This window comes from Diachasma alloeum, unplaced genomic scaffold (assembly GCF_001412515.2).
Source record: "Diachasma alloeum isolate Michigan unplaced genomic scaffold, Dall2.0 Dall_scaffold_00181, whole genome shotgun sequence".
NCBI classification, from domain to species: domain Eukaryota; kingdom Metazoa; phylum Arthropoda; class Insecta; order Hymenoptera; family Braconidae; genus Diachasma; species Diachasma alloeum.
Window position 1 is genome coordinate 1,234,249 of NW_021680347.1, and position 12,071 is coordinate 1,246,319.

General features: G+C 38.7%; 1 protein-coding gene across 1 annotated transcript in view; it reads left to right on the plus strand.

The window, feature by feature from the left end:
* The window catches only part of LOC107045879 (ryanodine receptor), a 111,369-nt gene extending 100,309 nt beyond the window's left edge, over positions 1 to 11,060 (plus strand). The window contains 8 exon segments of the mRNA XM_029126650.1: positions 684 to 777; positions 866 to 1,114; positions 1,264 to 1,284; positions 1,464 to 1,484; positions 3,565 to 6,946; positions 9,882 to 10,047; positions 10,130 to 10,214; positions 10,216 to 11,060. Of these exon segments, the coding sequence (XP_028982483.1) occupies positions 684 to 777; positions 866 to 1,114; positions 1,264 to 1,284; positions 1,464 to 1,484; positions 3,565 to 6,946; positions 9,882 to 10,047; positions 10,130 to 10,214; positions 10,216 to 10,311 (4,114 nt within the window). The 3' untranslated portion in view covers positions 10,312 to 11,060.
* Positions 11,061 to 12,071: the final 1,011 nt, after the last annotated feature.

Consider the following 12,071-nt stretch of genomic DNA (forward strand, 5'->3'; position numbering starts at 1 on the left):
TGACTTTCCGCCTGGAACGAAAGGGAGGATCGGGCATGTCTGAAAAGGGTAATAATGATGGCAAGGACATAATGGTTTTGTGGATTAGGACCTTGTTTAATAGAGATGAAATTTTGGAAATGACAGAAATTGTGGGTCATAATCGTTAAGAGCGACTAATAAAATAATAGACGATTCGAGGGTACAGTATGAGAAAATAAATCTTTTGTTAAAAATGGAAACGAAATTGTCGAGGATTAAGAATATTGCTGAGGGAATTTTGCTAATGGTCTTTTTACAATTCTCTTAACGAAAGGTAGAGACGTTTTTCCCCAAGACGCGCCAAATACCACGAAAAAAAGGGAATTCAAAGAAATGAATGACGGATGAGTATGAGGGGTATGAAGGGATAGGAGTGGAAATTTTCTCCAATATTTAATTATTTTATATTAAATTCGAAATTGCGTGTATCGGCACGCAACAGACAGTTTTTACGAAAAACTTGCTATCTTAAATTCAAAGATATTCACCGAAAACTCAGCTAACAGATAAGTTGACTTAAATGGTTTTATCGCTTCGCAACTAAAATGTATCGAGTGATGTTCAGCTTTCAACGAATGAATTATAAAAGTTATCGTGAAGAATAGAAATCTCTTCTTCATGAAAATCATCATAAGACTTTAATCGCAAAAAATAATTTGTAGACATCGTGCAATCAACATTTTTGCAAGAACTTATTACGAGCTGTGGCTTCAGGATGAAAATGTTGGGCAGGAGATAATGATTGAAGAATTGACGGTAAATCCAATTATAATATTTATAAAAAAAAATTTTCCTCTAGAAATAGTCGAGTTGAAAGACTAATGATGTCAATTAAATCGTACAGCAATCGTTTGAAGATGCAGAGTTGAAGAAAATGGATAAAGCAGAGGAAGAAGGCAAGCCCGATCCTCTAACTCAACTTGTAACGACTTTCTGTCGAGGAGCAATGACTGAGCGCTCTGGAGCTCTCCAAGAGGATCCCCTTTACATGAGTTACGCCCAGATTATCTCGAAATCCTGCGGTGAAGAGGAAGAAGAAGGAGAGGCTGAGGAAGGTGGGGGCGAGGGCGAGGAGAGTGGACCCTCCATTCACGTAAGTTGAAGTTGCTATCATATTCAATAGACTTTGTCTAACACTGAATGCGATTTTCTCCCAAAGTGATGAGGTCTCGTATTATAGAAAATTTGACTATTAATGCACGTAACTATTCTCTTTTCCGAACTTTCTGTATCGGCCAGCAGCCGACGCATAGACTCATATTGGTAAGACAATCTAGTGTCTTGATCCTCGTCGTTATCATCAGTATTTTCTTGTTCTGTAAATCTCTGCCATCTTCATCGTAGAACTTGACCTATTAATTGTTGTTGTCTTGTTACATTCGTGTGGTTAATAATTTGAAAAGGTTTACTGAGAGTAATTATTCTGTTCATGCTTCCCGAAGAGGCCAATGCACAAATTGATGGTAAGAACATTTAAAATGTCAAGCAGAAACTTCTTGAATATGAGAAGAGGGTTGTTAGCCATTTCTCTTCGCTTCTTGATGCTTAGAAGCATTGATTTTCCACTGAATCATCTAGACGAAGAAATAATTCATGTAATAGCATCTTAAATGAAGCGCAGCTCACAAAACAAGTGGATAATAACATTGTTTATAAGTGAGCATATTTACTCTGGTTAAAAGTATTATCTGACGAATGTGACTTTATATATAATCGCATGAGTCACATAATACTTATTATCGCCTGATGAACTATGCACTATGATATTGTTACGTCCCTACGATTAGCCACCTGATGGCGCTAGCTCAATTTCTCATTTACCTTATCGACTGTTGAGTGTTACCAACAATTAGTATATAAGTCCCAATTCCCAATTATATTTTTTCAAACGTAGTAAATTAGAATATTATTTAGTTTCAAACAGAAATAATACTCAAGTGTCCAGACCACATTTTTTCCTGAGAAAATCATAAAACTAGCTTTCCCACATTTGAAACGAAGCCGAAAACCAGTCGTATGCACACATGCATAATAAATTATCAAAAAACATGAAAAAGAACTAACTAAATCTTTAAGATAAGCACTAGCATTCTGAAATTGTAAACCGAACACGCACCCTTAATTGCTCCTAATCCAATCACGACTTTCGAGGCTCCCCGATTGACCTAAAACCAATCGGTTCGTCTCTCTCCTCAGCATCATCCCTAATGAACTAATCCAACCCTCAGAAACTAGAGCGTGTACGCCCACGCGTGAACCCTAAGCAGCCCTAAGATATTCAAATCTCATTTTAGTAAATTCACTTCTATATCCACGGTCAAAGAGACAGGAATAACTTTCTCTAAAAATCTTAAAGTGAAACTTCAAGTCCAAGTAAAGTCTCAGTGAATACTTCAACTCCAAATACCCAAAGTCAAAATTCAAAGTGTTCGGAACTTAATCACAAATACCAATTTAAACAAATAGAAGTTGAATCATAAAATAAAACCAAATCAAAACAAGAACATTTAGGCCTTAATAAAAGTCAACCCACAAGAGTTACTTAAAAAACCCTGAACCTACAATGGTGAAACAATGTAATAAAACCAAGTTATTAAATAAAAACACTCTAAAACACTCTGAAACACTCTAAATCGTGTCTTGATTGGTCAACTGCGCGTAGTAGTTGATTAGTGGAACCTACTTAAGGAGATAGTTTCCCTCAGCACCTGGAGTTACCGACCAAAGGGTCAATTTAACAATTCCTCAAATTAATCCAACAGACAATTGAGTGTAAACCATTTGAGACGTAACAATATCACTGGGCCCGAAAGAATGGCGATTTATCGGGCTCAGTGTCATTGGATTGCATTTTCGGTCTTTCAGACAGTAATTGGTTGGTATAACGCAAACAATCGAAAGATTGAATTCAAATTATTTTATTATTTCATGGAACCGCAAATATGTAAAAACTCGAATAGAGTATATATGGCAAGGATAAATAAATAGTATAGAACATAGGAGTAGCATAGGAAACCACAAGAAACCCATGCCAGTACAGGCGGTTACTCTATTAGCAATCTCCCACTCGCCGGAGCCACCAGTTGAAAAATTCGGTTCCACTTGGGATCGAACTCACAAGCTTTTGCATACTAGACTTGCGTCTAGGTGTACATTTTACCTCACTCGCTTCTTAATACTATAAAAATACATTCGTCGGTGATCAATACTATTTTTAACATCGTTACTTTCATTCAATGTTGACACATGAATAAGATGAAGTTACCAAATTTTATTAGCACAAGAATTCCAACAATGACTCGATTTAAATATTTGCACGAATTTTCGTTTTCCCCATTAATTGTTATTACGGAATTGATGAAGAATTCAATTTTCATTCGATCCTTAAAAATGAATACTAATTTCAATGAAAATATATTTGAAATTCCCTGAAAAGGAACTCGAATTTCACAAAGAAATCGAAAAATTTTCGTTGGAAAATTCCCCATCAACGCCTTGAAGATCTGATTTTACTCATAAATTCTTCATTTTCCCCTCCTGTAGGAACAAGAGATGGAAAAGCAAAAGCTCCTCTTTCACCAAACCCGTCTGGCAGACAGAGGTGTAGCCGAGATGGTGCTGCTCCACATATCAGCCTGCAAGGGGATTCCCAGTGAAATGGTGATGAAAACCCTGGAACTCGGAATATCAATCCTCCGTGGTGGTAACATCGAGATCCAAAAAGGAATGTTGAACCACCTGAAAGAGAAGAAAGACGTCGGTTTCTTCACCTCAATAGCCGGTCTGATGAACTCGTGCAGTGTCCTGGACCTCGACGCCTTCGAAAGGAACACGAAAGCCGAGGGTTTGGGAGTCGGTTCCGATGGCGCAGCTGGCGAGAAGAACATGCACGACGCCGAATTCACCTGTGCACTGTTCAGGTTCATTCAACTTACCTGTGAGGGTCACAATCTGGAGTGGCAGAATTACCTGAGAACTCAAGCAGGGAACACAACCACAGTGAACGTTGTCATCTGCACTGTAGACTACCTCCTGCGGCTCCAGGAGTCGATAATGGATTTCTACTGGCACTACTCCAGCAAAGAGCTCATCGACCCAGCAGGAAAAGCAAACTTCTTCAAAGCCATTGGTGTAGCCAGTCAAGTCTTCAACACATTGACTGAAGTGATCCAGGGTCCTTGCACCCAGAATCAGCAAGCACTCGCCCACTCTCGTCTCTGGGACGCAGTGGGAGGTTTTCTCTTCTTATTCTCTCACATGCAGGACAAACTATCGAAGCATACGAGTCAAGTTGACCTCCTGAAGGAGCTCCTCAACCTCCAAAAAGACATGATCACAATGATGCTGTCCATGCTTGAAGGAAACGTCGTCAACGGAACCATCGGGAAGCAGATGGTGGACACACTAGTAGAATCCGCAGGAAACGTCGAGCTAATTCTCAAGTACTTCGACATGTTCCTCAAGCTGAAGGACTTGGTGACATCTCCAAGCTTCCTGGAAATCGATCCTAATAATGACGGCTGGGTTCACCCCAAGGACTTCAAGGAAAAAATGGAGCAGCAGAAGAGTTACACCCCCGAGGAGATAGAATTCATGTTAGCTTGCTGCGAGACTAATCACGATGGCAAGATCAATTATGCAGCATTCATGGGACGTTTCCACGAGCCTGCCAAGGAGATTGGCTTCAACCTTGCAGTGCTGCTAACTAATCTGTCAGAGCACATGCCCAACGAGCCTCGACTTGCCCGATTCCTGGAGACAGCAGGCTCAGTCCTGAACTACTTCGAGCCCTTCCTCGGTAGAATAGAAATTCTAAATGGCCAGAAGAAGATTGAACGAGTGTACTTCGAAATAAAAGAATCGAATATTGAGCAGTGGGAGAAGCCCCAGATCAAGGAATCAAAGAGACAGTACTTTTACACAACAGTAGTAGACGCTGGAGACAAGGAATTACTGGAGACATTTATAAACTTCTGTGAGGACGCAATCTTCGAGATGCAGCACGCAAGCTCGCTGATGGCAGTGGAGGACTCGGGCGGTCTCAATAAAGTCAGAGAGTCCTCCTACACTTACCTGGGTGACGAAGAAGAGGAGAAGAACAAGGATCCATTCAGAAGAGGCCTGCAAGTTTTCAAAGACGGGCTCTCCCTCTTCGTCTCCATGCTCTCACCTGGAAATATCAAGACCAAAATAGCTGAGATGCAGCAGATGACAATCCCTGAATTATTCGTCGGCTTCTTCAGGATGATGTTCTATGCAGTCTACTATTCCGGATTCGGTGTTGGAGTTGTTCTCAATTACTTCTTGAAGATCCTGTTGACATTGATGAGGGGACCAAATACAGAAGAGGAAGTGGTTGAGGTGAAGGAGGAGGAGAAGCCACTGAGGCACTTGCCAGCACTACCAGCAACGCCAGACGAATCTAATCTGCAGATCCAAGCATTTGGCATGGATATAACGAAGGAGGATGGGGGGCAGATAAAGATAGCGGCACACGAGTCGAATACGTTGACCCCGCAGTCTAGTATGGAGGAGGCTGGGGAGAGTACTCCAGAGGAGGGCGCAGGTGACGAAGCCAACAGACCTGGAGAGTCAGAGGGACCGATGACATTGACAGAGCTGCTTGGAGGTGAGCAGGCGAGGGCAGAGGCAGCTGCAGCTGCTGAGGCTGCAGCTGCCCAGGAAGCTGCAATGGCTGCCATTGCTGCCAACAAACAAGTCCCTTCGGTGGAACCTGCAGCAGTTCATGGGACAGACTCTCAATATGGTAAGAGGATTGTCTCCTATTTGGCCAGGAAGTTCTACAGTCTCAAGTGGATTGCTCTGGTGCTTGCCTTCTCCATCAACTTCACTCTACTTTGCTACAGGGTGACGTCGCTCGAGGCTACTGGTGATGACAGCAGCAAGGAATCACTGACTGAGATGATTGGGGAAGCGTCTGGTGAAGGATCTGGCTCCGGAGGGGGGGCTTTCGAGGGGAGTGGAGGGGGAGAGGGCTCTGGAGAGGACATGGAGGACCTTCTGGAGTATGTCGATGTCCCCGAGGATTATCAGTACATGTCTTATGTTATGAGATTCATGGCTGTCGTACATACTATGGTTTCACTTGCCATGCTTGTTGCTTACTATCAACTTAAAGTACCATTGGCTATCTTCAAAAGAGAAAAGGAAATTGCTAGGAGAGTAGAGTTTGATGGGTTGTATATTGCTGAAAGCCCTGATGAGGACGATATCAAGGCACACTGGGACAAAATGGTCATATCAGCTAAATCATTTCCGGTTAACTATTGGGATAAATTCGTAAAGAAGAAGGTCAGGACGAAGTACAGTGAGACGTATGATTTTGATTACATCAGTAATCTTCTTGGAATGGAGAAGACATCGTTCAGTCAACAAGAGGAGGGGGGCAGTGGGCCTATTCACTGGATTACGTCTATCGACTGGAGATATCAGATTTGGAAGGGTGGTGTCACCATCACTGATAATTCATTCTTGTATAGTCTGTTTTATCTCACATTCTCGATCGCTGGAAATTATAACTATTTTTTCTTTGCTGCTCATCTGCTTGATGTTGCGGTGGGAATCAAGGCCTTGAGAACGATTCTTCAGTCTGTTACGCACAATGGAAAGCAACTGCTCATGACTGTGGGATTGTTGACTATTATTGTGTATATTTACACGGTTATTGCCTTCAACTTCTTCAGGAAGTTCTATGTGCAGGAGGAGGAGGAGGGGGAGGTGGACAAGAAGTGTCATGATATGTTGTCCTGTTTCACTTTCCATCTTTATAAGGGGGTCAGAGCTGGTGGGGGCATTGGAGATGAGATTGAAGCACCTGATGGGGATGACTCGGAATTGTATAGGATTATATTTGATATCACCTTCTTCTTCTTTGTCATCGTCATCCTGCTTGCTATCATTCAAGGCAAGTATTTAGGGTTCTTTTACAGTTTGAACACGTGGGAGAAAAAAGAATGAGAAATCTTAGCACTTTCACTGGAAAACTGGAAAACTTTTTTTTTTTCGTAGAATTTCTAGTGAAAGTATCGCCGCCTTTCCAGGCGTTTATCGGAATAGATTAAACAATTCATCAACAAACGCCTTCGAAGTCAATAAATTTAGGCGGTTTTGAAAGTTCTTGGCAATTTGACACTGTTTTTCCCGTGGATTTTTCAATTGAAAATTAATAAAAATGGAATAGAGAAAAACTTGGAAAATTCACTCTGAGAAAAATGCCAGTAGAGTTAGTGGTGTCGGCAGATCAGACAGCTATCGATTTCGAGTGTTTTCGGCTCAGTTTTTTAAATCAAATTTTAGAGGATAATGAGGAAAACTTAGCTCTTGCGACTCTTTGAAATGTTTAATAATTGATCGAATTGGAGAGGCAATTTTTCGCTATGGATATATAATATGTGGACGTCCATATGAAAAGGGCCCACTTTGTCGATATGGAGTTATGTATACTCCGATAATACTGATAATATTCCTCACAGTTCAAGCCCAAAAGACCTCGATAGTGCAGAAAATGACTTCACTAGAGAAAATCAACGAAAATTTTTTACATTGGTTTAAATGAGGATTCTGAAGAGAAAAACGTCAATATCTTTGAAACTAGATGCGACAAAGTATTTCGTTTTGCCCCACTCTCCTCTAGTATATTCCAATACAAATGAAACAAGCAGGGGACAGCGAGCATATGACAGCGCACCATGTGACAGTGAACATGTTACTGAGTGATGTCTTTTTTTTTCGCCATCAGTACATTGATGGCGGGCTTGTGAATGGTCTGAAACATTACAAAAGTTTATAGCTTCACAACACTAACTTACAGCAAAAATTTTAGATGGTTACTGCCATCTCTATGTGTGCTATCAAAATTTCCGATAGCACAATGTTTCGAATGTTTCGATGTTTCGAATACTTCGTATAAGCGGGTACACATATTTTCTGTCCAAATTTCAAGTTGATATCTCGATTTTTGCACAAGCTAGAGTGTTTACAATAGTACATTAGAGTACAAGGGCACAAATTTCGTTTTCAACGAATGTGTAGTTTACAGGCCGAGCCGAAGGTGAGGTCTGTACACACATTCGTTGAAAACGAAATTTATTACCGAGTGCTCTATAATATTTTATGTCAAGTCGTGCAGAAGTCTAGGCTTCGCGCAGCCTGCTCAAAACTCGACTTATTGCACGGCGCGACATAAAGTTCTTTGTGAAAAAACGGNTTTATTACCGAGTGCTCTATAATATTTTATGTCAAGTCGTGCAGAAGTCTAGGCTTCGCGCAGCCTGCTCAAAACTCGACTTATTGCACGGCGCGACATAAAGTTCTTTGTGAAAAAACGGAAAACGGGAATATCTCGAAAACTTTGTATGAACGGGTATATATGTTTTGATTGATTTAGATAGAAGGCATCGAAACGAATATTTTGAAAATCAAACAAGCAGTTGACCGCTCCTATATTGCAGAAAGCATGTGACTGTTACTTTATGTTATTTGTATTTTAATTTTTTATTTCTACCAATTCCATTGGTAGTAAGCTTCCGAATGGATCAATAGCAATTCTCTTTTTCAATTTATAGGAGAAACTATTTTCTCACGTCACATTCCCAACCCAATTTATCCTCAAGTTATTGTGCGAACAAAGAATTTAGGGAACACCAAAAATGTAAAACCGCTTATACGAAGTTGATTAATTGAAATGAATCTCTGTTGATTAATTGAAATGAATCTCCAAAACTTTGTATAAACGGGTACATATATTTTCATTGATCTGGATAGATGACATCGAGATGAGTATTTTGAAAGACAAGTGGATATCTCGATTTTTGCACACGTTAGCGCCCGTACAAGGATTTTAATGAAAAAACAGAAAAAGGCGAATATCTCGAACACTTTGTATGAACAGGTATAGATGTTTTGGTTGATCTAGATAGAGGACATCTTCAGAAGACGAATCTTTTGAAAAAACATAAGTGGAATCGTTTGCGAAGTTTTAAAGATATTTAACATAATAGATTTTCAGAAAAAGTTGAATATCTCCGAAACTACTGGTGTGATTGAGCCCGTCTTCAATACGAACCTTTGTTATCACAGGAGGAAGATTCTCTCCAAATTTTAAGTTGATATCTCGATTTTTGCACACGTTAACGCGCGTACAACGATTTTAATTAAAAAACAGAAAAGGAGAAATATTTCAAAACCTTTGTATGGACGGGTATCTATGTTTTTGTTGATCTAGGTAGAGGACATCGAGACGAATATTTTGAAAGAAAAAAATCTAAATCGGTCCACTAATTTTGAAGATATTTGCGGAAAACTATTTAAAAACGAATCGCTTGTTCTCCAAAACTATTAGATCGATCGGGCTGAAATTTTGCACAGAATTAGTCCTCATCAAAACCGATAATCTGATAAAATTTAAAATTTTTTGGAATTACTTTAGCCCCTTAACTACTCAATTTTCTAAAAATCGACCACCGGGAAGGTGGCGGTGGACGTGGTCACATACAGACATGGTGCCAAACTTCGTATATTTACGTTTCAGACCATTCTACATCATTTCCAATCAAAATTAGAGAATGTGAAAATCGAAGGATTGCAATGCTTCCATTCGGACGCAAAAAGTAGTTGTTAACGAGTACTTAATTATTTCCGTAATAATCACACTTGTCAGGAAGTACATTTTTTAATACATATCGTACGATATTTCATGATACAATACTAGCGAAAAAAGGTGGTTAGTTGCGCGAAAAGCATGCAAAAAAAGTGTCCTTTTTTCACTTGTATCATAAAACATTTTTTTTCAATTACCCCGGGTTACCGCTTCGCTATTGAATCGATGACTGGGCTTCTAGGTTTGATCATCGATGCTTTTGGTGAGCTTCGTGATCAACTCGAGAGTGTCAAAACCAATATGGAAAGCAACTGCTTTATTTGTGGCCTTGGGAAGGACTATTTCGAATCTGTTCCGCATGGATTCGATACACACGTACAAAAGGAACATAATCTTGCAAATTACATGTGAGTGACAAATAAAGTGGAAATTGTTTGTTTTTTTTTGTAATTTTGAGAGCATTGTTGACCCTATTGTTATGTGCTCTAGGTTCTTCCTCATGCACCTCATCAATAAACCAGACACTGAGTATACGGGTCAAGAGACTTACGTGTGGAATATGTATCAACAAAGAATGTGGGATTTCTTCCCAGTGGGTGACTGCTTCCGAAAGCAGAACGAAGCTGTGGAGGAGGATGTCAAAAAGAAATAGTTTTAAACATATTTTTTAATTGAAAATTTGATGGCCCACGAGAGCGTTGAGACAACGGGGAACATTAAATTGAAGATATTAATGATTATTACACCGACAATCTCCAGTCGTAGCGAGCTTCGGGCATCATTCGAGCTCGTCTGTCGCATTCGAATAAAATTTGTTAAAACTGTAGGATTTTTTAAAGTCGAATTTGTATGAGGAATCATTAGAAAAATTAAATTTTCCGGCGGAAAATAAAGAAATTAGTTGGACGAACGTAATTAATGGTTTACCATCGCCAATTGAAGGATTAGTACCTCCAGAAACTGTCGCAATTAAATTCACCTATTTTTTCAATTTTGTAATGGCTCGATGCGATTGTAAAATCACAGAGATTCTTTGATCTACGGAAATTTAAATAATGTTGAACTCAATCTCTAGAGGATGACTTTTAAAACGCTTGGAAAATGCTGACAGCACAAATTAGGGAGAGATTTCTCTGGAGAGAAACCATTACGAAGATCCGATAATTCATGTCCCTATCAGTGGCTAATTAGTCAATCAATTTGTTATCCTTGAATAAGTTACATTGAATATATCCGTTATTTATTTATGAGAATTTACGATAGAGGGAATGATCTGTTGTGAATTGTTTTTTTCCTTCGATTTTTCTTTAACAGTAATGACTGAACTCATCATGTTGTTAATTGAGATTGTCAGAATATTGTAAATAAAAGGAACACTCTTCGGCAGGGCTATCTGAGAATAAAAATATTTAAAATTTTATGTATTTCAATCATTCACTGTCTTGAAAATAGTCTAGTTTCTACCCTACGGAGCTAGCGCACTGCGGTGCTGAAAGATACCTCAGGAAAGAGCATTGGGAAAAATAAATATGCGGCAAAAATGGGAGGAAGGAATGAGAAACCATAAAAAGCGAAAGGTATATGGTAAGTGGGGCAAAAGGAAGCAGTCGAACAACGAATATTTGACACAATTCAAGCAAAAAAAATTTCATTATCAACTTCTGTTCATTAACTTTTCGTTATTATTGGGAGTACTGATGGAAATAATAATTTTCTATTACTTTGATAATTCAGTGGATTATAATTCAATTGATTAGATTAAGCCGATTACACTTTTCTTTTTTCATTCAATTGAAATTGCGCATCTCAATTTCCTCCTTGCTCCTCTGGGTCTCCCCCTGGACCTTCTCTGGACTTTAGATTTTACTGGTTCATTTTCTTTACAATTAATCCATTGACAAAATCTTCTCCCGTCAAAACTTGTCAATAATTTTCCAGTCTACTTAAGACTTATTCTCATCAGTACTCTCAGGAATAAAAAAAAGTTAATAAACAAAAGATTAAAAAATAATTAAAAAATTTTTTTTTGCTTGAATTGCGTCAAACAGTTGTTTTTCGACTGTTTGATTTTGCCCCACTCTCCCCTATCTTCATTGAAATTTGAAAAATAATATAATAATTGATAATTTAAATGTTTCAATTGAATAATAACTAAACAATTGACAATATAGGATTGTCAATTAACTATTGAGCAAATATTTCTCAATGTCATAAGAGTATTTTTCGATCAGTCGAATAATCGTCAATCTTCCGAACTCAATTATTGATTGATAAAATAATTAGGACTTTGAATATTTAAATTGAAGATTAATTTAATAATTGAAAAATTGGTGAGTAATATTAACAATTGACTTATTCAAAATTTAGCTTTAATTAAAATTTGACTATGCCGATGTCTGGTTTCATTAACAATTACTTCAATTGATGCTCA